This window comes from Phyllobates terribilis, unplaced genomic scaffold (genome assembly GCF_046119375.1).
Source record: "Phyllobates terribilis strain yellow unplaced genomic scaffold, ASM4611937v1 Scaffold_11__3_contigs__length_659146591, whole genome shotgun sequence".
Classification (NCBI taxonomy): Eukaryota; Metazoa; Chordata; class Amphibia; order Anura; family Dendrobatidae; genus Phyllobates; species Phyllobates terribilis.
Genome location: NW_027362771.1, coordinates 503,694,679 through 503,721,168, shown reverse-complemented (window position 1 = coordinate 503,721,168; position 26,490 = coordinate 503,694,679). Strand labels below are relative to the sequence as shown.

At 43.5% G+C, this 26,490-nt stretch overlaps 1 protein-coding gene across 1 annotated transcript; it reads right to left on the bottom strand.

The window, feature by feature from the left end:
• Positions 1-6,415: 6,415 nt before the first annotated feature.
• On the bottom strand, positions 6,416-21,560 carry MTHFD2 (methylenetetrahydrofolate dehydrogenase (NADP+ dependent) 2, methenyltetrahydrofolate cyclohydrolase). Its single transcript, XM_073653577.1, has 8 exons — positions 21,391-21,560; positions 11,545-11,729; positions 10,113-10,235; positions 9,543-9,695; positions 9,343-9,450; positions 8,735-8,827; positions 8,481-8,606; positions 6,416-7,860 (listed from the first exon to the last, which is right to left on the bottom strand). The coding sequence occupies exons 1-8, from the start codon at positions 21,468-21,470 to the stop codon at positions 7,709-7,711; spliced, it is 1,020 nt and encodes a 339-aa protein (XP_073509678.1). The 5' UTR covers positions 21,471-21,560; the 3' UTR covers positions 6,416-7,708.
• Positions 21,561-26,490: the final 4,930 nt, after the last annotated feature.

Here is a 26,490-nt window from a genome sequence, read left to right as displayed (position 1 = left end):
TAGACGTATAGGCCGTGCAATGCTCATCTGGGAATTTAAATATGCAAATAGCCTCTTCAGAGAAGAAGAGGACTTGACCTCTAAGCCTTTAAGCCTCCTTACACTGGTTTGGTAATCTCCACAAGGAAAATAGTTTCCCTCTTATATCTCCAGGCAGAGGCCCTCTCATACAGCAAAATCAGATCTCCAGCTTTGCACTGATGAGGGGCAAACCCCAGAGAAATGTGTCTGCAAATGACGTTTCTGATTTGGCTTTGTTATGGTATATATTTATACTTTCCTTTGATTATTATTTACACAATTCATATATATCTTTGATAATTTTGTATTTTAGTATTAGCTTTATAATTGTTATTGATAAAATGCACAACTGAGTCCGCTCACCATTCGGAGTGTGGAGCCAAATCGCCTCACCCGGATCTGGTCAGAGAAAAAAGGAAAGGATGACCCAGTGTATCAGGCTAGTTTCTTAAGATAAAATATAGCTTTTATTGTGCCCATTAAAACACTGCGCCACACCAATTGTCCATATGGTGCACTACAAGGATCAGGACCGACGTTTAAGTCTTAATCATGGTCTCAGTGACCCAAGTGCTGACCGACATATAAATATAGTTAATGAGGGACATTCATTTGCCACCTGTTCACCAGCACATGAGGTCACCGTGATGGGCCTGTATGCATCCAAAATAACACCATTATTATAATACATATGACAAGCATTACACATACCACATACAAATATACAAACATAAAATATGATAGGAACATGACAAGTGGAATATTTATATATATATATATATGTATATATATATATATATATAGGGCTATGTGTACACTGTGCGTTTTTGGTGCTTTTTTTGTGCGTCTTTTCTGCGCAAAAATTATTATAAACCTATATCCCATCATCTCCCATGACATTTTGCACGATCTGTGCGCATGATCAGGATTTTTACTGACTGAATTTCATGTGCAAAAAAAAAAAGAAGCAGGATGTCCTTTCTTTATGCATTTTGGCCGGCGTCTTTCCAATACAGTGCATTGAAAAAAATGCATGGTAAATCCGAAGGCAAAAACCCATGAAAAAACATTGTGGATTTTCCGCAGCGTTTTTACTGCAAAAAAGGTGCAAAACCTTGCAGAAATTTCTGTAAGCAATTCCTGATAGTGCGCACGTAGCCTTAATATTGCAGTATTAAATCTTGCCTGTGATTAAGTCCTGAAGGTGGGCGAGTTTCCAACATTAAAATCTAATTAGATTCCCTATTCTCCTTTATTCACTCCTGAAAAATGTTTTGAAACTGCGGATGCATTAGTTGCTAGTGGATTTTCTGCATCCGAGATGTACCTTCTTCTGCGGACCTTTAGAGCTCCCGTGGTACAACCTATGTATTGCACTTTACATTGTGAGCATTCCACAAGGTGAATTACCCAGGGAGTGTTGCAGTTTATAAAATCATGTATTTTGTATGTATGTTCATTAAGTATAGATGTAAAATTATCTTTTTTTATTACATGTGGACATACTTTGCAATGATTAGCACATTTGAAAAAAACATTAAATTCAAGCCATGTACTCTATTTAGAATGACTGGTATGTTCGCTCTGAAAAAGGCTTGGAGACAGTGTCATACCCAGTGTAGGTGATTTCCTAGCCACAAATCTGATATCATTACTGAGTATATTGCTGAGATAAGAATCCTGATGTAACATTGGAAATTTTTTTTTGGGCTAAATTTCTCTTGTTACTTCTCTTATTGTTTCTAAGAAGATCCTTGCGATCCAAATTTGTTGCTGCTAATAAGCCTAAGTGTCCAATCTGGATACCCTCTGGCTTGCAGTCTCCCACAGACTTTGTTACTTTTCAAAAGTAATCCTATCTGTGAAATTACGTCTAGCCCTGATTAGTTCAGCATAGGGGATATTCTGTTTGATATGTGGGGGATGACACGATTTTGCTTGTAAAATGGTATTGCTGGCCATACTCTTTCTAAAAGAAGCTATATTCACTGAATGGGTGTATTTATTTCCAATCAATTTAAGATCTAAAACATTAATAGAATAATTGTCAAAACACCGAATAATTGTCAAAACACCAAGTAAAAATTTGAGATTAAAATCATTGCAATTTAGGATTTTCATAAAGTCCGACGCCTCCTCCTGTGTGCCCCCCCACCCTAGGAGGAGATCGTCAATAAATCGACCATACCATAAAAGTTTAGAACTATATGTGTCATTATAGATGTAAAGCGCCTCCCATCTAGACATGACGATATTGGCTAAGGAAGGGGAGACTTTGCTGTTATGTTATTCATAAAAGTAATAAGACAGGGCGTTGTCTCTGATATTGAGGGATCTTTGTGTTAAGTTTTCTTTGTTACAGAAGACATTGCAAAAGCTGGGTAGAATAGTTTCAAGGACTTCTGCAGCAGTTTTCATAATTTACGACTGTTATTCCCAATTGACATTGTTTCTCCGTTAGGTAATGTAAAGCCATCCCCCTTTTCATATCTCGGTGGTTGTAATAAAGACTTGTGGCTGGGCATCTGAGAGCAGACAAGCCTTGTACACAGACAGAAACTGGTTGTGTTGTGTACTCTGGTCTCCAATCTATCGACTCCCTGATTCGATCAAAACTGGCAAACGTGTGAAACTTTTTGAGTTTCTCCTAAAACTTTCCACATCAGCTTCTTATCCCAAGTCATGTGGCAAGGCTCGTTAAAGGGTTGATATTGACTTTTAGGATTGCTACATCCAATAGATGTCACTAGAGTTCTAGTCCTCTTCCTCCCTGGAGAGGCAATTTGAATATGGTACAAAGAGGGGACTTTATAAAGGAGATACACAGCTCCTCATGTAATGGAGGAGTTTAGACTACATGGACAGATTTGTTGCCACACCAAAGACCATGTATTTATCATTTGAGTGGTGTATCACCACCTCCACAGTGTATCTCACCAACTACAGCTTCAATAAAAGTAACCGAAGAGCCATGGTGCAATACCCCACTGTAAGTGCCCACCCTGCTCAGATAGGCAGCAATGGCCTAACGGCTCATTCAGACGATCGTATTAAATGTCTGTGTATTATTCATGCGCAATACAGGTAGCATACAGACAGCTCACTGACCAATGCAAATCAACATGGTAGTTCACATGAACATTTTAACACATGGATCCAAAAATTGCAGCATGTGATACTTTGATCTGTATAAGACTCACCCATTGTAAGTCAATGGGTGCCGAAAAAAAAAAAAGTCACATACGAGTTTCCACATAGAAAGAAAAGACAGAAAATCTTAATCGTATTTGACCTTTATTATTAGTTTGTGTAAAAAAATGGATGCCTTACATGTGTAGAAAACAGACATATGGATGGCACACGGACGTACAGATATGAACACCGGACACCCTGAGCACAATATGGATGTTAAACTTGAGTTTTTCAGGAGAAAGCGACGATTTTGCGTACACTTTGAATCCAGTCTAAACATGGAGGATAAATCAGGAGTGCAGTCAGGATCCATCAGGAGGTCCAGGAGTGCTTCACTGCACAATTGTGCATAGGAAAGACATGGAAGTGCAGAAATCTGTACATGCCCCAGATATGTTGACACAAGAAAATCATAAGAAATCAAACAGTAATTTAATCCAAGTAAATTGTTTAAAATTTTTTTAAAAAACACAAAAAGGAGCCTGTCTGGTCACCAACCACAGAAGTTTGCAGTTAGTAAAGGGCATTGAGGTGACTAACTTTTTTTATGTCGCCTTCAAATAGTGAAGGACCCTTTTTCAATCCTATCTTACAATAAAGGACTGTGGCCATCTGATTTTTCTGCCACCTTGCGGAGCTGCCCAGAGCGGTGTAACCTTTGCTGGCTGCCATTGACCATATGGTGGAGATACAGGAGCTTCAGTAACCAGTTTGTATTACTGTGCAAATTTTAAAGTAGTAATATGTGCAGTTTTGCATCATGCAATATGAGGTTATGTGTGTATGCTGCAACACATGTAATGAAGTTCTGTGAGTTAGGATCCAATATATTATATGCCCAAGGTCCAAATATGCCCTGATAGGGAACCACCAAATAACAGTGAAGTCTAAATACCAAGCATGAAGAGTTAATACACTAAGCTTGTTGTGGAGTGTGGTTCGTATTACCATGCATTCCCTGTCCTCCTGAGTGTACAGAGATTAGATGTGCTTGTATGCTGTAGTGTATGGTAGGGGTGAGTAATACTTACCAATTGGTGCGCCACTATAGGGAACCATTTAGAGCGAATGGGGAGCATTTAAAGGGACTGTCAGCACAGAATGACTGCTCAAACCAAGTACAGGCACTCGGTGCTTCATGGTGGGGCCAATCATTTATATACACCTTCACACCTGCTTGTTTTCCCTATATCCTTACCCCCTCTCTCTTTGATTGACAGCTCTGGTTTTATATAGAGAAAACAAGCATATGGGAAGGTGTAGTTAAATATTTGGCCCTTTGCTTGTACTTGGTTTGAATGGTCATTCAGTGCTGACAGTCCCTTTAAATCAGTGAAATCAGCCTCTGGCACAGCTTATCCCAGGTGAAACAATAGTTCCATCCTATCAAGTCTTACTGAACATTGCCCTTTCAATTAAAGTCCATCATACTCCAGTTCCAACAACAGTCTAGTGGGTACCAATTACCAATCAACTTTTGGGGCCCCCTGCACATTAGACCGTATAATGTGGGATCTTTTAATTGAAAGGGAAATACGTATCCGGCCTGCTCAATGTCAGACTGCAGATCTTTTTGTGCTTTAGAGAGGAGCAGCCCCCAGAGATGTCCGGCAGCGGCTGGCAGAACACATCGACGCTCGGCCGAGTAAGCGCTCCTGTGTACGGGAGAAGCGGAGAAGATGAGCGACAGCTGGACCAGTGTTCAGCCAACAGCCATCTAAAACGTAAGGGGACATAAGATTGCAGAGATACCTCCAAGAAACAGACACATTTTTACTGACCCCACATACCTTATAAATGCAGTGTAATAAGTATATAAAGCTTGGTTATGCTTCTATCATTCTAGGTGAATGGGACAAAGGCGTCTTCCCAGTGTAAGGGGTATTCAATATTATAGTAAAGGGCATTGACCTGTAGGGGAAATTCAGTTTATCATAGTCTTAAAGGGAACCTGTTGTGTCCAATAACACTATTAACCTGCAAATGTAGGGTTAATCCGCAGGCTAACAGCATTATGAAGGTACCCGACTGCAGTACGGAAAGTGCAGCACCCGGGAGAGCATGGATGTTACTCCTCCTGGGAGCCGCCAGCCTTTAGTCATGCAAGCGTGCTGCCTGGAGCAAGTGTAGTCACTGTTCACACACGCCCCGGCAGTGACCGCTCACAGCGCATCAGTATAGAGCTGAATAATCAGAGCAAATGTGAGAAATCATTTGATCTCCAGTTAGTCACACCTCTGCTGTTATGTGCTGGGAAAACCCACAGACTGACTGGTATTGATGCAACAGAGGAAATATTGCACTTCTAGGAAGGAGGAACAGCTTGGGGAAGGTGCATACGGCAGTGCCCCCGATACGCGAGGCGGAAATGAGAAGTGTGCCAGAATGTATTACTTCACCATACACGGTCTGCCTGCTTTAATAAAGAATTTTGATAGCATTGTTCCAAAATCAAACTCTTCTCATCCACAAGACAGGAGATAAGTTTTTGATCGTACAAAGTCCTAATGCCATAAGCAGATACCGTGATCGGTCCCATGGAGAATGATTAGGGGGGCAGCACACATGAGCAACCTGGGCTCCATTCACACACAAGACCTCTGTTCTCAAGATTGTTGGGTTTTGCAGCGCTCAAGCCCTCCACAATCAGAAACTTCACTTCTCCTGCAGCTAGGGGGTAAATTTTTCATTTTGGGATATCACCTTTAATCCCACAGATGCATAGGGAAGAAAAGCAAAGCTGATGAACTGGACTTGTCTGTGTGCATATAATGCACATATTGAATGCAGAGCATAAATAGAGGCAGAAAATAGAGGCGATCCGATGCCCATCTGCCAGCCAGACGCCCTACCTGGATGACTGCCCACAGCAAAAAAAAAAGCCATTTAACAATCACCATAAAAAGGGTGGTACGAATAAACATCCCCTTTAAAGGACATACAACATGTACAACATTTGGTTTAAAAAATATATATATCAAATTCATTTAATAATCATTGGAAAATACGTCAAGTCCCAGTCATTCACGTTTTCCCGATCAGGGTCACCAATGTGGTGTTCAGACCTGATTTTTCTGTGGAGCAATTCCAAGGAAAAAATTAGAAATGGCAAAAACTCATTATCCCACTACTGAAAATGATGCGTTCGAGTTTCCCCACATTCAGAGTGTAACAGATAGTCATTACAATACAGACACAAAGGTTGGGAATTGAGTATTTTAATTCATGTGACAATAGCGCCTACATTTCACTCACATGGTGGTAAAATTAGACAGCAGGCACATCTGCATAACACAAATTACAATTCCCAACAAGGAGTTGGAACAGATTCTCCTATCCGACCTCCACAGCGCTCAGGTCTCGCTGCTCAGGGCTGAACCCTCTCCATTCACAGCGACACATCGTCCATAAAAACCTGTAAAAAGCAGCATAAGCGGACGAGTTTCTAAAACAAACCCTCACAGCCCATGATGGTGCACAGCTGGGTATATGGGCATCTTGTTGTGCCAAATGTCACCCGCTGTACCTAAATATTCTGGTCACCGGTTGTCATTTAAAAACAATTAACTCTGAAGAAGAGGCCAAATTAATATAGATGGTGTAGAGCTCCCAGCACATGTATCCACAAGGGACACAACCATCCATTACATTTAAAAAAAAAACCTGCAAAACTGGGTTTGCCTCAGTAAGAGGAGACGGTATAATGGGGATAAGCAATACTAATAAATAAATGACCTATCAACCCACCGGCTAAGCCAGTGCAGTTACTCCCACCCTGCAAATGGTGGCTTGTGAAAATCCATGAGCAGTGATTCTGCCATTAGCGCCTCCAATGGGAATGCACGGCACCTGCATCGGATTACTTTGTGCATGACCAAGAATCTGGCGCAGGTGCAGTAGGATTCAGTGGGGGGCAGAACAACGGGATGAATCACATGCAACTTGCAGGAAAAAGAGTACACAGAGAAGTACTTGCATGGTAAGATGGTGCCTCTTTACAGAATGTCTGAAGACTTAATTACCAAGTTGCCTATATCCCAATCAGCCATTCCTGTACCCAACCCCTTTAATATTAACAGAATAAAAAGGATGCCCAGTTGAGAATGATTTAAAAATCAAAATCCCCTACATGGAGGATTGTAACGCAGAACTGTGACCATGAGACGGGTCAAGAGTGGAGGGCCGTGTCCTTCCAGCACTGTAGAGATCTCCATGTCGGACCCTGGCTTCTAGCATCCAAGATGCAGTACAGGGTCTGTAGCTTTGGCTTTATCATGCACCGGTCACAGTAACCAGTATCAGCACATGTGAGAAGTATGCATTCAATGCAGAGGACCGGCCCCCGAGGACCCTACGTTCTTCTTGCTCTGTATGAGCACGAACGCTCCTTTAATAAATAACGCTGCCTTCTCTATAATAAATACAAATATTGCATTTCTTCTTCGGCCTGTTCATGGGTGTGGAATGTAAAAACAGTTCTTGGACAGAGTGCGTGTTACATGGCGACAGCTCGGACGGCCGGGAGCTGCTCTGTGGGTTTCAGCAGTTTCTTTGCAGCAATGATTGTGTTCTTCATCAGCATGGCAACAGTCATGGGGCCGACTCCGCCAGGGACGGGTGTGATGTAACTCGCCTTCTTTCTCACCTCTAGAGAAAAAAAAATATATATATATATTCAGTGAACCCATCTCCACGGATGGATATTGGCAGATCCTCCATAGATTAGAGCTGACTCCCAGCACACAGATTACCTAATTAAAATGGACCACAGCCATGTCCCCTTTACCAGCACAGCCCTTTCCCTTTTACATCGGCACGGCCCTGTACCCTCTACATCGGCTGTATCCGCTATTGCAGCTCTCTGCTGCTTAGTACCATTCAAACACATAGGACTAAGCTCCAATACTATACATACAAAATATAATGTATGGAGCTGTGGAGAGGAATCGGCTCTTGTAGTGTCACAATCAGTCACCTGATCGATGGAGGTGGCAGGAGTCATGTCTGGTATTGATGGTCCATACGGAAAATATGCCATCAATATCAAAGTCCCGGAAAACCACTTTCATATGTATGCAGAGACTGACGACGGTGCACACATTGTAGTTTTTACCCCAATTTTTCTAAATCATGGCAAGCGTGAATAAACCCTCAAATACACAGGGCAGCCAATTTATATAAACGGGACAAGATCAAATTCAGGGGAAGGAAGATGGCGGGGAGGTGATACAAGAAATATACCCTAAAATGTATTCCTAGATGAATACCTTCAAAATCCACATCTCCCACAAGTTTCGCCTTTCCGGTGATGGGATCCTGGACCCGGTTGATGCCAACATCAATAACTGCAGCTCCTTCTTTGATCATGTCAGCTGTAATGAGATTGGGAATTCCTAGATGGGGGAAAAAAAAAAAGGATTGCATAAGATTGTCATTTACTGTAGTCATTGTCCATTCCTGTCTGATACCATAGGCCGCGCCGCCCAGCCCACACCATGTGCAGCAGGTCAAGAGAACTCACCTGCAGCCGCTACTACAATATCAGCTATTATAGTGTGCATCTTGAGTTGTTCCTTGGGGGTGTACCGGTGGGAGATGGTAACAGTGGCATCACCTGCAATATGAACACCAATTTTATCGAACTTGTCAATGGATACAAGTTACTTAAACCCCCATTATTCTGTTATCCCAACTACGTTTCAGAATTATCTAGAATATGAACTTCTAATGTACCGTAAGTTGTATGCCAAAAACCACAAAACAATCGTGTAGTTTGGCCTTCAACCCTTCACTCCCAGCTTCACCAACAACCTCAATCTCCTCCAAGTCTTAAAGGATGTGCTGCTGACTTCTTGTACAAACTCACTCAAGTCTTGGAGTTGTCAATCAAGTTGGAAGACTTGGCTGACTATGCAGTCCATTACTATCCAACCCAAAGTGGCACAGAGCATGGTTCACTATAATCTCATTTCATCCACCATGCTGAATGAGCAATTATACAGAGGCATCTTTCTAAAGCCAGTCATAGGCTATACTACGTGATGGTGGGGGTTAAAGGTTATTAAATCATGTAATCACTTCTCATTAAATGCCACCTAAGAAACAAATACAGATGAAGAAAGCACTGACCTCCTGGACGCTCGTGCCGGCCGTCTGTGTGTAGCAGCATAGCTATGGGCATTCCCACATTCTTAGATCTTCCAGCTACCACTACATTTTTGCCAAGAGTGGGAATTCCTATACAAAAAAAATCACGCCAGTCAATTGGAGATAATCTGCGACCACAGCTGACCGAACTGTTTACAAGGTGAGGGGGCGAGGGGACGTACCTGTTCTCTTGATGATCTCCCATACACCCCAAGGAGTAGCTGGTAACATGGAGTCTTGGTCAAGGCACATTCTGCCAACATTCACCACGTGAAAGCCATCGACATCTTTATCTGGGATGACCGCATTGCAGACTTCTCGCTCATCAATATGTTCTGTATTAAATACATGTTGATCAGATTTCAGGCCAAAATTGCAAATCAAGAAATGTATGTACATGCAAGTGCATATACCAAAACACGATCAATAGTGAGGAGATGCAGACACTGATATATGTATATACAACACGTAGATGCAGACAACATCCCCGTGTATGGGTATGTGGAGGCCATGAGGATGAGTCCTCTAAATGCTAAAGTAATCAGAAGTCACTTACACCCCACCCGGTGGGCAGTCACAGGCCAATAACCGCTTACATGTTACATATATTTGTGCTGCGGCAGAGCCTCCGTCATATTACATAACAGGAATACATATCCGTTCACCGTGAATAGATTGGATTTAAAGCTGGGTTTACACTGGTGTCATGGCGAGAGGAGCACAACCCTGCCCATTGTCGAGGCAGCATTTACCTGGCAGAGGGAGCTGCACCAGGAGACCATCCACGTTGCGGTCACTATTCAGCTTGTTGATTAAATCGAGAAGTTCGTCCTGGGAGATGGATGAGGACTTGAGAATGGTTTCACTGCTGATTCCTAAGAAGAGAAATGTGACATTTTTTCATTAGAAACAGAACAGGAACTGCTACTTCTCTTATGACCGAAAACATACATGTCTATCTAGACAGCAATTCTGGTCATTTTAATATGGTGACATTTTTATCCCGTTTTAATAATATACTTATCCTTAAAAGCAAACCCACATGGCAAAGCTTGACATTTAATACCGTCCTAGCAAAAGAATAGATAGATAGAGATGCAGATACCAAGACCCTCACCGATTACTGGAACAAAAGTGTAGAAGCGATCAGCCGAGCACTGTGCAACTACTGATGGCCCCACACAACCAACATCAGACAGATGTCGAGGAATAAAAGGATTGGGCATGTGATCCCCCATTCCCAAGGGATTGAAGCTCCCACTAGAGGTCTGGCAGCAGCGGACGACTCCCCTATACTTATGAAGAACACCTGAAACTCTGGTGCTTCCATGTCCAATGGAGCTCTGGAAAGAGCGGCCATCTATGGTCTGTGGCCAAAATAAAGTGCAGCATTCAGCCAAACATTTGTCCTTATCGTGTACAGATTGGTAGGGATCTCAACCAAATCTTTTCTCTAACATCTCCAAAGGTATAGGAAATGATTATGACCCTTTAAAGGGAACCTGTCCATTTGACTATTTCTGAAATCAGTGGTATACCTCTACAGATCTGATGTGCCAGCTTTGAAGCCACATGGAAATTAGGCTGGAAGTGAATTAGGGGCAAGTCAATGTACTCAGTGCATCAGCGCCTTCCCATCACCCCCAACACATTTGCAGGCCAACTTGTATGTGGCTTCCAGGCTCGGTTTCTCAGTGCTGGCACATCAGATTACTACAAAACAAGTATAATTTTTTATTGTTGTGTTGGGACTGGTGCAGCCATTCCACTTAAAAAAAAAAAAAAAGTACTGACCGGTCCCTTTCATATAAAAAAAATCCAGGCAAACTTTCAAGTCTATCCAATACAATTCATTGCAGTCAATCTTTCATCATTTCCAAAAGGTTCAGCAGACTTAAAGAACAACTCTTACAAGGCTCAATGGGAAATAAACCATTAATGTTTCAGTATACGGCTTACTTATACTGGACACTGTGCAATGTGCCTGCCATTGCAGATCAACCTCATTTTAGTGATCAGAGCTGGACTGCAATACCAGGCACAAACGAGAACATGCTTGGGAAAAACCACTTTAATGATCAGCAGAGTTCCTCTGTGACCAAATACAAGTAACTTTACTTTCAGAAGTAACAGAATAGAAATATCAGACAGGTCAGAAGGAAAGCATCGGTGGGGGATACATACCGACGTCAGCGGCAGCCCTGGTCTTGTTGAGCACGTAGGAATGACTTGCAGGGTTATCCCCCACCAGGACCACGCTGAGATGTGGCCTTTTGTTGCCAGCAGCCACCCACTGTTCCACCTCTTGCCGAGCCTCCTGACGGATCTGTCTAGCGAGCTTCCTTCCCGAGATGACAACAGCGTCATTTCTAAAAAAGAAAAGCAGAAAATAAAGTAAATTGATATAAAACCACGAGTAGCTTATAATCCTAGAATATGATATGAAATGCAGAAGTCTGTGTGACCACCTCTCCTGGCTAGTATTACTGGTGGTCCTCCAGCACCCAAAAGGCCTCCACACTGCATTGTGCACTGTACACCCTGGGATAGCGCCTGCCACATGCGTTAAAGGAATTTTCCCCTTTCAACTTTTTTGGTTCACATTCATGCTTATTCATTCCTCATGACATCCATCATTAGTTTTGAGCAAACAGAAAACCGGTGAGTACAAACATGTGCAGGATCAAATCAGCCGTTTATTGCTGGTTTGCTTCTCCACTTGCAGCAGCTAAACTACATATACGGCTTTCTGCTATGGAGACAGACGGCCACCCACAACTGTGTTACTATGGATCATACTATTTTTCATGCAGCTATTTATAATGGTCATAACAGATGCAATACAAATGGGGTGTAGCAAAAGCTATGGCCTTGATTCATCAAAGCAATTTTGCCAGAATTCTGGAGTCAATTGCTTTGAAAAGTCGCAAAAATTTTGGTGCAAAAATTGTGACTTTTCTTCACTGAGCTGGGGCGGGATGGGGGCATGTCGCCACAGCTCGACTACCTAATGATAAGGTGTGGCGTTCTTCATGCTAAAAATCTTACTTTAGTCAAGGACTGGAGTAAGATGTCTGTTGTGGAGCATGCCACTCGTTAGTTGTTCCTGATTCATTAAGAGGCGTGCAGATCCTAATGAATCTGGAGCATTTGACTCCTCCACTCCCCCTCGTCACTGGCGAGAAAATTACCGGTCTTTATGAATCGGAGCCTAAGTATTTTGTATAAGATGGAAATAAGATGTCCTAAGATGGAATGCATATATAATATCCAGGTTATAGGGTTATTAGCCGTTTGTTCCCTTGCAGTAAAGCACCACTCAGTGCCCATAGAGTTCTCCATTTTAGCAGTAGGAGCGATCAGTTAGCTACAATATGTAGGACTATGTGTGGCCCGGAGCCACAGTCAGGGGGCCCGGAGCCACATTCAGGTCTAAGGAAGCATTTGACTTTCCAAAATTTTCCAAGGCTTCCGTGGCTAGAGGAAAACTTACCGTACGTGTTATTAAAGTGTCCAATTATTATTTATTTTTATGCAAGTCTGTAAAAGCTGGACAACCCTAAAATGATCGTCATAGCTGTTGATTGTTTCTACACTGCGCACCACGAAGCTCGCACACCAGAATTGCCTAGATTCTCAGAAGTCCATGAAACCCAAAGTGACATTTTAGCACCCCAGATCTATGAACCCAAACTAAAGATGCATTTACACCTGCCCAACGATGCTGCTAAATGACCGCTGATCAGCTATAAAGTCAAATCGGTCAACACTTCTCATCACCACCTTTTACACAAGCCGATCATCGGCAAAAGAGTGATCTAACGAATGTAGTGTTTAGATCAGTGTTTCCCAGACTCCAGACCTCACGGACCCCACAGGTCATGTTTTCAGGATTTCCTTAGTATTGCACAGGTGATGGAAGTATCATCAAGGCATCAGGAATTCTCTCACCTGTACAACACTATGGAAATCCTGAAAACAAGACCTGTGGGGTCCGTGAGGACTGGAGTCTGGGAAACACTGGTTTAGATGAAGACCATCTAAATGAGGCCTGTATACATTTTACAAGGTCACAGAAGTACTACTGAAGGATAGTATATGTATTTTTAGGATCCCTGGAAAAATTGCAATTTTCATTTCTACTGTATATTTAGGAGCTATTCAGACACACTTGAGATTCCACGATCAAGTGTCACCTCTACAAGTTTTTCCCCAGCCCTTTCTAGGCATTGGCCTCTGCAGCCAAACTAAATTTAGAGGGAATTGATAGGGTCACGTCTCGTTACAGGCCCAGATGAACCGAGAGGCACTAAACTATTCACGTACCGGAGTATAAGAATACAAACTGGAGAATGGAAGAAGAAGCAAAAAGGCAACAAGCGAGAAGTGCTCTACAGTAATCTCCACGGTCAGCAGGCTCCATAGACACTACACAGACGGCAGCTGCCGACTCCACACAATGCAAATAACTGCGAGCGAGGCAGCAACAGACGCAGAGTGTAGTGTCCCGAGGGGAGAAATATCTGCTCACGTGGAATAATCCTACACAGTAACCAGTAAATCGACCAAAATATACACAAGATCTATTCACAAATGATGAGTGTCTAGAAGACGCGACCTTGCGAGATCCATTGAAGCTTGAGTATACAGGAAATTTATTACTCTCATTTCCTAAAAATTCAAAATGTCTCTTCAGAGAGGAAGAGGACTAGAACTCTAGCGCCACCTATAGAAAGTAGCAATCCTAAAAGTCAATATCGACTCTCTAACAAGCCTTGTCACATGACTTAGGATTAAAGCCAAAACCAAAATCTCATTTTGCAGACAGTGTGTTTTTCGGGGTACTGCTCCCCGTCAGAGCAAAGTATGAGAGTCTGACCGGGGTTCAAAGGGTAACTTTCTCCTTGCAGAGAGTGACATGTCAAGCCTGACATGCCGAGGTGAGGAGACAAAGGGCTTTTCCCATGAACAAAAGTTAATTTTTAAAAATCGTGTCTGACCGTGTACAGAACATACCACAGCTCCTGGGCAGGGGGGAAGCAAAAGACAATACAGACATTACAGCAGGGGATCGCAAAGGATTCATTTTGGGAGGTAAAATATTTAGGCAGTGAAAGGTTTTACCTCACAAAATGAATCCTCTCTCTGCAGTAATGTCTGCATTGTCTTTTGCTTCCTCCCCTGCCCAGGAGATGTGGTCCCATGTAATGTCTGTATGGTCTTTTGCTTCCTCCCCTGCCCAGGAGCTGTGGTCCCATGTAATGTCTGTATACTCTTTTGCTTCCTCCCCTGCCCAGGAGCTGTGGTCCCATGTAATGTCTGTATACTCTTGCTTCCTCCCCTGCCCAGGAGCTGTGGTCCCATGTAATGTCTGTATACTCTTGCTTCCTCCCCTGCCCAGGAGCTGTGGCCCCATGTAATGCCTGTATACTCTTTTGCTTCCTTCCCTGCCCAAGAGCTGTGATCCCATGTACTGTCTGTATACTCTTTTGCTTCCTTCCCTGCCCAGGAGCTGTGGTCCCATGTAATGTCTGTATACTCTTTTGCTTCCTTCCCTGCCCAGGAGCTGTGGCCCCATGTAATGCCTGTATACTCTTTTGCTTCCTTCCCTGCCCAGGAGCTGTGGTCCCATGTAATGTCTGTATACTCTTTTGCTTCCTTCCCTGCCCAGGAGCTGTGGCCCCATGTAATGCCTGTATACTCTTTTGCTTCCTTCCCTGCCCAAGAGCTGTGGTCCCATGTAATGTCTGTATACTCTTTTGCTTCCTTCCCTGCCCAGGAGCTGTGGCCCCATGTAATGCCTGTATACTCTTTTGCTTCCTTCCCTGCCCAGGAGCTGTGGTCCCATGTAATGTCTGTATTGTCTTTTGCTTCCCCCCGTGCCCAGGAGATGTGGTATGTTCTGTACACGGTCAGACACAGACAATTTTTAAAGTTAACTTTTGTTCGTGGGAAAACCCCTTCAAGCCGCAATGCTCCTCTAGGAAATATACAAATTAGTCCTCTTCCTCACTGAAGAGACAATTTGCATCTTTCCCAGAAGAGCATTGCGGCTTAAAAGTCTCCTCACCTCGGCATGTCAGGCTTGACATGTCACTGTTTCTAAACATTGACACGATGTCCTGATGCTGAGAATACATGGCCATTCTCAGTACACTGACAGAATACAGACCGCTGTAAACAGCCTGTGTTCAGGTATGTGAACACGTCATCTTTAGATGGCGGTGTAAACGCATCGTTGTTTAAGCAGAAGACACTCCTGGTGCCGGCTTACTTCATGTAGAGGAATGGATCGGTCACTTTTAGCCATTTTACAGTTTTTGAAGTCTGAAACAGTTAAAGTGAGAAGAGACTGAGCATACGCACGGCAAGACATTATGACGTTGCTATGCATGTCCGCATTCTTTTTAGTGTCTTTTTTAGGGCTTTTTCCAGCGAGTTCCAGACAGGACAGAATACACCTGAAAACTACTTTGAGACAGACCAGTTGTGACTTTTTTGTGCCAGCTTTGAAAAACATATGTAAGCAATAAATATATATGAATTTCATGGACTTTTTTAAAGATTATGGTGGAATTTTTCCGCGCTCCACAAAAAAACGCTAAAATTTATATAGAAGTATAGAAAAAAAATTAGGTTTTCAGCCAAAAAAAATCCAGACAACACCTGACTTTTCGGCATGTTTTCTTATGCAGTTTGTGTACGGGATATATTCTCTACTTAAATTGACTCAGTAGTCAAACTTGCAGCTTTTACTTCAAGCAGCATCATCTTAAGAATTCAGGTCTTTTCCCCCCAGAGTTTAAAGTACTATAAAATACTCTTAATGGAGGTGGTTTTGGTTTTTAATGTGTGCTAAAAAAATTGCCCATCCATTGAGATGAGGATAAGCCGTGATAAAATTTGAGAAGTCACAAAAAGTTTCAAATTCTAATATACCATCACTGCAGATAGTCTAATATGGTTAGAAACCAATGTCAAGGTCGCATTTTTCCCATAGAAGGGGCTTTGTGACCAACGCTGACTTTCCGTGTGCTTTAGGGGAGATCTCATTCATCCATTAGTTACCAGAAAAAGAAAAATCTCTAATACTTCCATGGATCATCTCCATCCTAAACAGCGTGAAATCCCAGTTAATTATGGTCAGAATTAATTAAATTCAGTTATTTCTGTGGAGGGGATGGGCTGAGGCACAACAAGGTCACACCTGGTGTGAAGCTCTCCCGGTAAAGCCCCTCATACACAGACAAACATCAGCAGAACCCACCGATCGCTATAGGCTCAGCAGCCAGTATAATGTGTATGAGGTCCATGCACAGGGGATTGTCAGAGAAGGCAAGTCCGAAATGTCCAATTTCAGACTGCCGATTCCTTTATTCTCCCTGAGACATCTCTGGCAGTGGCCCTCTCACAGAAAACAGGTGGGAGCGCCCCAGAGCATTGGGAGACAAAATCTGGAATACTGTGTCTAGTTCTGGGCACCATATTTAAAAAAAGAAGACATTGTAAAACTGGAGCAAGTTCACATAAGAGCTACCAGGATGATGAGCGGACTGAAAACTATGTCCTACGAGGAATGGTTAAAAGGATCTGGGAACGTTTAGCTTGCACAAAAGAAGGCTAAGAGGAGTCTTAATAGCTGTCTACAAATATCTGAAGGGCTGTCACAGTGTAGAGCCTAGTGCCCACAAAGCAGAAATGCTGCTGATTTTTTCTGCATCTCCCTGGCAGGAAAAACGCATGCGGATTTTACATGCGTTTTTCCTGCCAGGTAGAAGCGTTTGTCAAGCGTTTTTGCATGCGGGTTATCAAGCGCTTTTCCAAGCGATATTAGCATCACTTGGAAAAGTGCTTGACAACTTGGTCACACTATGTAAGTCCATGCAACCGGCATGGATTTATATAGCGTGACCAAGTTAATAGTTAAAAAAAGAATAAAAATGGTAAAAAATAAAATAATAAAAAAAAAACAAAACATTATACTCACCTTCCGATGGCCCCCGGTCTCCTTCTCCGGTGAGTCCGGTGTCTTGGGCGGCTCGTGGTGGTGTCAAAGGACCGTCCATGACCTCATTTAGTCATGGGACAGGTCACGCGACTGCCGACGTCAGCGGTCGCGTGACCTGTCACATGACTAAATGACGTCACGGAAGGTCCTTTTACACCATTGCGAGCCGCCGGGGAGCCAGGACGCACCGTACAGGAGACCGGGAGCCCATCAGAAGGTGAGTATAATGTATATTTTTTATTTTAAATTCTTTTTTTTTTTTTTTAACAGGTACTATGGTACCCAGGTCTGGAAAAGAGTCTCCTCTTCTCCAGACCCGGGTACCATCCGCACATTGAATTGCTTAATATCCGCATGAGCACATGTAGTCATGCGGATATTAGAAGATTCAATGCAAGTCAATGGCGGCAATTATGCTGTGTGTCCGCAAAAATAATGGACATGCTGCGGATTTTTCCGCATTGATAATCCACAGCGGAAATTTCCGCAGCATGTGCACAGCACATGCGGATCATCATTGGGGAACATGGGGCACGTATTACCAAACGTTTGTTAAGCGTTTTCGCTGCAAAAATTCCACGGCAAAAACGCTTGAAAAACGCATAGTGGGCACGCAGAGTAATTCTTATTTGAACATGGAAACACGAGAAGCAATGGGATGAAACTGAAAGGGAGAAGATACAGATTAGATATTAGAAAAAAACTTTTTGACAGTTAGGGTGATCAATGAGTGGAACAGGCGGCCACAAGAGGTGGTGAGTTCCCCTTCAATGGACGTCTTCAAACAGAGGCTGGACAGACATCTATCTGAGATGGTTTAGTCAATCCTGCATTGAGCAGGGGGTTGGATCAGATGACCCTGGAGGTCCCTTCCAACTCTAACATTCTACGATTGTAAGCAGCCGAACCATCCTTCGGCCGACCACCATCTATAGAGTATTGGGGAGGAGGTAAGAAGCATAGCAGGCGATGCCAATGTCTGAGGTAACATCAGCTAGGTCTCTGATCCCCTCCATGAGACCCCATCCTAGCCTAGTATATGAGGTGGTTTCTAGATTTACAGGGCTCCATCACAATAATCTTTTCGTGGTAGGGGGTCCTTCTAGAAATATCTACATGGCTCCCTATGCTTGGTGCAGCAGTTTAGCAGCGGGCTCCTTGCGTCATCTTATGTATAGTCTCCGGTGTAATCATTAACCGATCGTACTCCATCACTCGCTGATAGACAGCAGCGAACAACAGCAAGATTAATCGTCCTTTTACAAAAAGGAATCCTAACATATCACATACTGCAGAAACATCCGATGTGGATGTGTAACCAATGATGCACAACGTGGTACTGGAAAAGCACAAGCACGGTCCGGCTACCTCCGCTGCCATACAGACTGCACACAGATAAGCAGCTGACAGCAGAGGCGAAAGTACAGGACAGGAGATGGATTATTCCAGCTACACCCAGCAACCTGATCTCAGGAGATTACATAAACGTGCCTTGTGTACTGCAGATATTACCACTGTAGTGTGAATGAGCATTTATACACCAAAATTCTACATATACGGACAGCTAGGCAATCCTAATTTAGCAGAATAATGAACATTGACAGTAACTGGTCAGCGAAGGGTGCACACTATAAGCCTGATGTACTAAACTCATAAAGGAAATGGAAGCAGACAGAAAAAAACACCAAAGTCAATGTTTCCATACTGCGCTACATACATAATTGCTGAATTTTTGCTATGCATTTTGTGCACAAAATCTATTACATTGAACAATTCAAGCAAAGTGGATGTGACTTCATGAAAACTTGCACCCACTATGCGTTTAAACATGCTGTCGAGCTTTGATTTTTTTTTGGTGCATTTTTTCTTTTATAAGCTTTTATGGGGAACTTGCAAAAAAAGGAAACCGTTGCATTTTTAAAAGCAGAATTTCAGCATTTCTGCATTAAGAGGCATTTAGAAAAAAAACACCACAAATGGGGGGAAATTATTAAGAAATATGTAACAAAAACACAAATCATAAGATTGCTATTGCATGTTCTAATGCAGACACCTGTAGAAATAAAAAAAATAACAGCACATAAGAACACAGCGTCAGATAGGACCAAGGCTCCTAATCATGCATTGTAGGATATGTCCATAGGCAACTCATGTTCTGTAGGAAATGTCCAGAACAGATCTGCACCAAAAAGTGTTGATTTTTACTAGGAGAAAAAAAAATAAAGTAGTAAAAAATATATGAAGACTGTACTCAACCGAGTTACCCCCTGCCCTGGTGAGTCTCCGTACCCTCTGCTGCAGTCCCTGTCTACAAGGCATCACAGCTGGAGACCAGGCTCCACCAAAGAGCCAGCAGATTGTAAAGTGGCACTATTATAAATGAGCATTGGTAAAAATAGGATTACATTGTGGATTTCTTCTTCCCTAGTGAATTCAATAAGGAAAATCTATCAGAAGTTTCTGCAGATGTAATATTCCACGCAACAGGTCGACTCATGCGGGAAATTTCTGCAGCATGAGGATGAGTTGGTAAAATCTTACCACATCTGGTACCGTAATCTGCAGCAGTTCTGCCCCACGTGTAATCAGCTTCAGGCTACAAAAAATAGTCGGTTTCATCCAGAAAACTCGGCCAATGTTTTTCTCACTTGACATCTGTGTGCAATCCATTTTTTCTGCTCCTTTTTTTTTTTCCTCCCAGCAGAATTTAATTTTACAAGACCGTTTGTTATTTTTGCCCTGTGTTAAACATTGAATGTTTTTTTTGTACCAAATCCTTCAAAATGGCACAGGTGGTTCAGAAATCAAGCATCTCAAAAAATGCTCAATTTTTCAGCAAAAAAATATAAGTGTAAACTGCTTAAAATGTGCAATATTTGTGCAAAAAAAAAAAAAAAATATATATATTTTTTTTTTTTTCAGACGTATATAGAAGTACACCGGTGAGGAATTCTGGAGTAGACATGAACAAAAAAAACAAAAACGTTGCAACTTTTTAAAAAGTCATAATTAAAATCAGCCGAAAGTATCTGGAAACCAAAACCAAACAAACACCTACAATGAAATACAAAAAAAAAGAAAAACTGCCCCAAAAAAACAAAACTTAGGTAAATTAATAAGAATAAGGCAACTAAGAAGCAGGCAAATAACAGCAGAAACAAAAAAGGCACAAATGCAATAGTGATCCAGTGACAGCAGAACAGGCAGGTGGACCCCGCACAGCTCACTGCTTAATGGGGGAGAGGCGCTCCGAAGGCTGGCCCGTGCAGAAGAAAAGAATTGACACAGTAGGGTTAAAATCCCCCTTTTTGCCTCTTACTTTGGGTTTATGTAGTGAGATTATATATATATATCTCAAACTATTGTGAGAACAAGACGTAAAGATTACAAAAATTATATTTGTAGGGCACCGGCCACATTACAGTGGAAGAGGTGATAGGAAAGTCTCTGTATGAGGAGCTACACAAGGGAGAATTTAGATAATTGTATACTGAGCACAGAAAAGCGTGTGTATATATATATATATATATATATATATATATATATATATATATTACACACACACACTCTTATGTGCCATTTCCAGCCTGTACTCAGCAGCGCAGTGACATTACGTCCCCGGAGTCTCCCCGCCCCCCATGTGCAGCCGAGGAGGGGGCGGGGATCAGCGGCCAAACGCAACCAGAGCAGGAGATTTCATCAGCCGCAGCACTTCCTGCATCCTCCGCTAGGTGCAGCTGTGTACACTGCCGGCCGCACACGTGTGTACACGGACAGACATGTATACACCGCACACACACACATATATATATATATACATACACACAAAGCACAGGCATAGCATGTAATGACAGGTACATGACATGCATTATATACACACAGAGCAGACACTGCACATAGATGGCATATCCTATATACACGGAGCACAGACACGTCACGCTGCACCGTACATGGTGCTGTAGTAGCCCCCCGCACACCCGCGCTATATCCAGGCCCGTGTCGCTGACAGCAGCCGTACTCACCGGGCAGCAGAGCAGTGCACAGGCCGGACCTGGCACCTGACTGCGCAGTAGATGGAGCGCAGGGATCTGCCGGTTGCCATGGTGAGCAGAGCACAGGGAGGATTTTACTTCTGCAACCCGAACTGCTACCTAAACTAAAGGGGCAGGAGCCGTGGCCGCGCCGGCCTTATATACACTCGCTGACGTCACGGAGGGGGCGCGGCCTGGCGATGACGTCAGGGAGTGGAGGTTGGCTGCGGCTCGTCATCCTCAGTGCGGCGGGTGACATATGTCTGTAGGATGATGCGTTTAATACAGGACGATCGCCCTGCACGTAACATCAGCGCTGTGTGTCTGGGGAAGAAGAAAGTAATCTCCAGCCCCGCCCCCAAGTCCCGTGGACACGCCCCACTTGTCATGGTCGAGCCCTTGAGCTGTGCCTGTAGCGCCTAATGAGCGAGTGTAACACAGAAGTGGCTATAACAGAGCCCTATGGTGTGACTGCAGCTCCAGCAGCTGTATGTGCCGTGGTCATGGCATGCTGTGCAGTGTGCGCAGCTCTGTGCTATGGCGCCGTGTGGACAGGTCCATACTAGGGCTGGTGCTATGTCTGGCGTGGTCTGGGCAGCTCCACACTGCACCAGGCATACCACGGAGCCACCACTTGTGTGGCACACATTATCTCTTAGCTGGGGCAGGATCCGTTCTGTCTGGTGTAAGGAGGTGGAGGTGTTGCCCACGTTCCCCCTTGAAGACACGTGTATGGTTACAATATATTTGGATGTGCAATGTGTTTAGTGATGGGCGTTATTAGTAATGGAGTTGTGTTCTGCCAGCCACAGGTAGTTGATAGGGACAGGTAGAGTTTATGGTTGGGACTAGCCCAGAGTGGGAGGGGCTAAAGTGAAGGGACAGAGGGACATTCCTGTCAGGTGGGCAGATAGGGCCAAGCATGCAACAAAAGCAGACCTACGGTCTATCTAGTCAGCAAAGCTGCCTGAAGTGGCTACACATAGCGTGATCCAGAGTGGAGGCGAGAAAGTGATAGGCGTGATTAATTCTCCGGAGACGAGGTCTGGGGCAGGAAGCCTAGCAGGATGATTCTGTGTTCCCAAGTCAAAGAGGTAACAGAACAGATCGGAACAGGGAATGTGAGACGAAGACAGTGCCCCGAGCGGTACTGCTGAGGTGTCGGCAAGCAGAGAAGCTGAGTGACGGCCATAGTGGCATAAGTAGCTCCCCTAAGGGGAAAGAACCCAGAGCCGCGGGTGGACGTACAGGACTCTCACCTACTGGACTGTAGTGTCGTTATTGGGGATGAGGAAAGCCCCCAAAGTACTGTGCTGGGCTGTGGTGAAGGCAGAGGAACTGACTGAGGCAAGAATGAGTGTGTCAAGGAAGGAAAGAGAGAATGTGTATGATGATGCTGTATGTTTTAAGAGAACCGTCCATGAAGTTACACACCTGCTATCCCCTGTACACCCCCCCCCCACCACCACCACCACCACACACACACACACACACACACACACACACACACACACACACACACACACACACACACACACACACACACACACACACACACTTTATTATTCAGTAAAAGACAGTTTATTTTTGAGTGGTGGTCTCCCTCATTGATCTCTACAATATCTGGTCCTGGCCAGCCGAAGTCAATGGCATTATATGGTCTGCAAGGGGCATAGCGCCCCCACAGCTAAAGTCCACACACCCAGCCAGGATCCCATTTTCCTGTAGGGTACCGGGGCGTGAAGCACGAGTACCTTGCCCACGGCCCCACGCCACGTTACGCTGGTACTTTGCCCACTCCTTTTTACCCGCCAATATTATATTTGTCTATCGTATTAATAAAGAAATGGTTTGCAATGTGCAGGTTTTCGTTGTTTCTAGGTGTCTCCTTATAAAGTAGTAATGCACCAAGTGGCCATTATCACGCATTATTGTCCTGAGTGCCCTCTACAAAGTAATAATGCCCTTGACAGCCCCCATAACAAGAAATAAAGTCCAAGTGCCCTCATAATAAAACAAAGCCCTCATGGACGCTAACACAGTTGAGTGTGTCACTCGCATGAGCAGCGAGCTGTAAGCTGCACATCAGGTTGGGATCCCATACTCTGGAGATGGTGTTTCACCTGTACAAGCAGTATGAGCAAAAAATGCCACAATTGCAATAATACATGTGGGTTATCCTGCAATTTTCACCCGTGTGGCACACTACTGGCAGGGGCGGATACAGCCAGAAGACTGCTCCTGTGAAAGAACAATATATGGGCCCTTTGCAGTCCAATAGCTCCTCATCATGCACAATTCCACCTGCTTTGGAGATAGATGTTTTTACCTCTTGGGCCCCTGTGTGGCTGCACAGGTTGCACCAATGGTGTGTCTGCCTCTGACTGGCCCTTTATAGCACCAGACTTCGGAAATCACCAGTGTAGTTTATTGTCCTGACATCTAGTGGTCATTTTGAAAATTGCAATTGACTTTGTCTTGGAATTCTCTTGTAAAATGAATATTTACATTAGTACATTGTCTAGGTCCTGAAGCAACAAAGCACCCTAACACCATCGTACTACCACTATGTTTGTAACATAATAGTACTGGGTTACCTGAAATTTCATGTTTGACTCTTCTGTCCAAAAAAATAATGCCCAAATTAGTGGTTGGGGTAACTTAAAATGGATCTGTCACTAGACTTTACAGTGCTAACTGCATACATTACTAGATGGATCTTAGAACTGATGAGGTTGGTGTACTTTCTTTGGAAAGCCAGGCCAGAATTGCTGTATGACCCTGTTATTAAGTTGAGTATTTTATAATTCCAGTCAAACTAAAAAAAAAATGCTTATTCCACTTACTCAGCCATTTCACCCATGCCACAAAGCTTCTGCCTGTCACGGTTTCATCATTGACTGTGGGGAGACAGGCTAGTCAGGAGGTTAGAGGTCAGATACCAGGAAGACACGTAGTACAGAGGGGCAAGACAAAGGTGTGGTTAGGTAACAGTCCGGGGTCAAATGCCAGGACGGTACGTCAAGGAAGGGGAGTAAGACAAAGGGATAGTCAGAGGCCAAATCCGGGGTCAGGTACCAGATGTCAGAGAGAGTTAAGAGCAGAAGGAATAATCCACACGAATAGTCAACAAATCCTACGTCCGGCAACAAGATCAGAGAAACAGACACAATGCTATGCACACACACTAAACAAGACTAAGCTACAACTGACCCTGGACTGCTGACAGCTAGCTAGCTGAATAACTTGCAAATCATTAAGGACGGGAGGCACCTGGGAAAGACCCGCAGATCAGACCATATTGGGAAGCAGGGCAGTCAATAAAATTGCTGAAAGCCCAGTACCCCCCAGGATCAGATTGTATGACTGGACTGTCACTCACAACACTGACGGTCCATAAAACTCCAGATTCCTTAGGGCAGCTGATCTGTCACAGCTTCCCTCAGCCACAGTTAATGATGAAACTGTGACACGGCCTTATTTTGATGCCCAATCATCCACTGTTAGGGTATTTTCGCTGCGTCCAATCATGCAGGTAAATCCACATGTGTTCATTGAACACATGCGGAGTTTACCGAACCCTATACATTCTATTGAGGAAATTTCTGTTGTGGAGGCTAGCGTCTCTGCAACAGAAATTGACATGCAGCGGCTCGTAAAGCTGTAGCGTTAAATAGAAACACAGTGGGCAAGGGATTTCTATGAATCCCATCCACTGTGCTTCTACTGTACAACGCAGCATTTTGGACCCCTGCGTCCAAACCCCTGCTATTACAGATCGTGGGCACGCAGCCATGCAGTTTCTTCACAATAAGCCGATGGCCCCGCTCCCTGCAGAGTGATCAAAACCAGAAGGAGCTTGCCTTCCCTCCTGACCCCTAACTGGCTCGCTTTTGATCATATTTTTTGTTGTTTAAAAATTGTAACAAGACACTATAATTATTTATTAATATTAGGAGGTATAAACCAATCATTTTATCATGCCCTTGTGGGCATGAGTGACATGATTTGAAAGAGGGGTGTCACTGCCGGCTCTGTGTGAATCTCTGCCTCCCGGCCTTTGTGTTGGTATAAGTGCAATGTGTAGGTGCACATTCACACAGTGTTTACTAACAGATAAAAACAATGAGCAAATGCCTGGCAGTAAGTAAATTATTAGTAATACAACGCGTTCCAAATTATTATGCAATTTGGAGTTAAGTGTCATAAAGATGTAATTTTTTTGTTTTTCACATAAACTCATGGATTGTATTGTGTCTCAGGGTCTTTGGATCACAAAAATCTTGCTCAATCACCTGTGATAATTTGCCAGATGAGCCCAATTAAGGGAAAGCTACTTAAGAAGGATGTTCCACATTATTAAGCAGCCACAGGTTTCAAGCAATATGGGAAAGAAAAAGGATCTCTCTGCTGCCGAAAACCGACAAATAGTGCAATGCCTTGGACAAGATATGAAAACATTAGATGTTTCATGAAAACTTAAGTGTGATCATCGTACTTTGAACGGATTTGTGGCTGACATAGAGCAGAGACAGATTTGTGCAGATAAAGGCATAGTAAGGAAGGTTTCTCCCAGACAAATTCATCAGATTAAGAGAGCAGCTGCTACTATCTCACTTCTTTAATCTCATCTAAACTATGTCACACGTAGAAGCAACCTAACTTACACCTCTCGCTGGGAAACAGATATTGGTACCACCTTAACCGACTCAGAATGGACTCAAATCTGGTCCTCCACCATGAGCAGTATACTGAATACTTTGATGCTAGAAACAGACAATAAATTCATGATGAGATGGTATCTATCACCAGACAGAGTTGCTAAAGCTGTTCCTAACAGTGCTTCTGAGGCTGCTAATCCACTGGTGACTTGTACAACATATGGTATCTCTTCCCCAAAGTCCGCAGGCTCTGGATCAGATATATTTTCTCATCTGTCACAGATCATAATCTTAAGAAAGATCCCTGGGAAGCCTTGCTCAACAAACATCTAAACAAAACTATAGCCTCAGCATGGAAAAAAATGGGCCTAGATTTCTCAGAAGTCAAAAGGCGAATTTTTTGGTATATGATCAATGAAAAATTATCGGT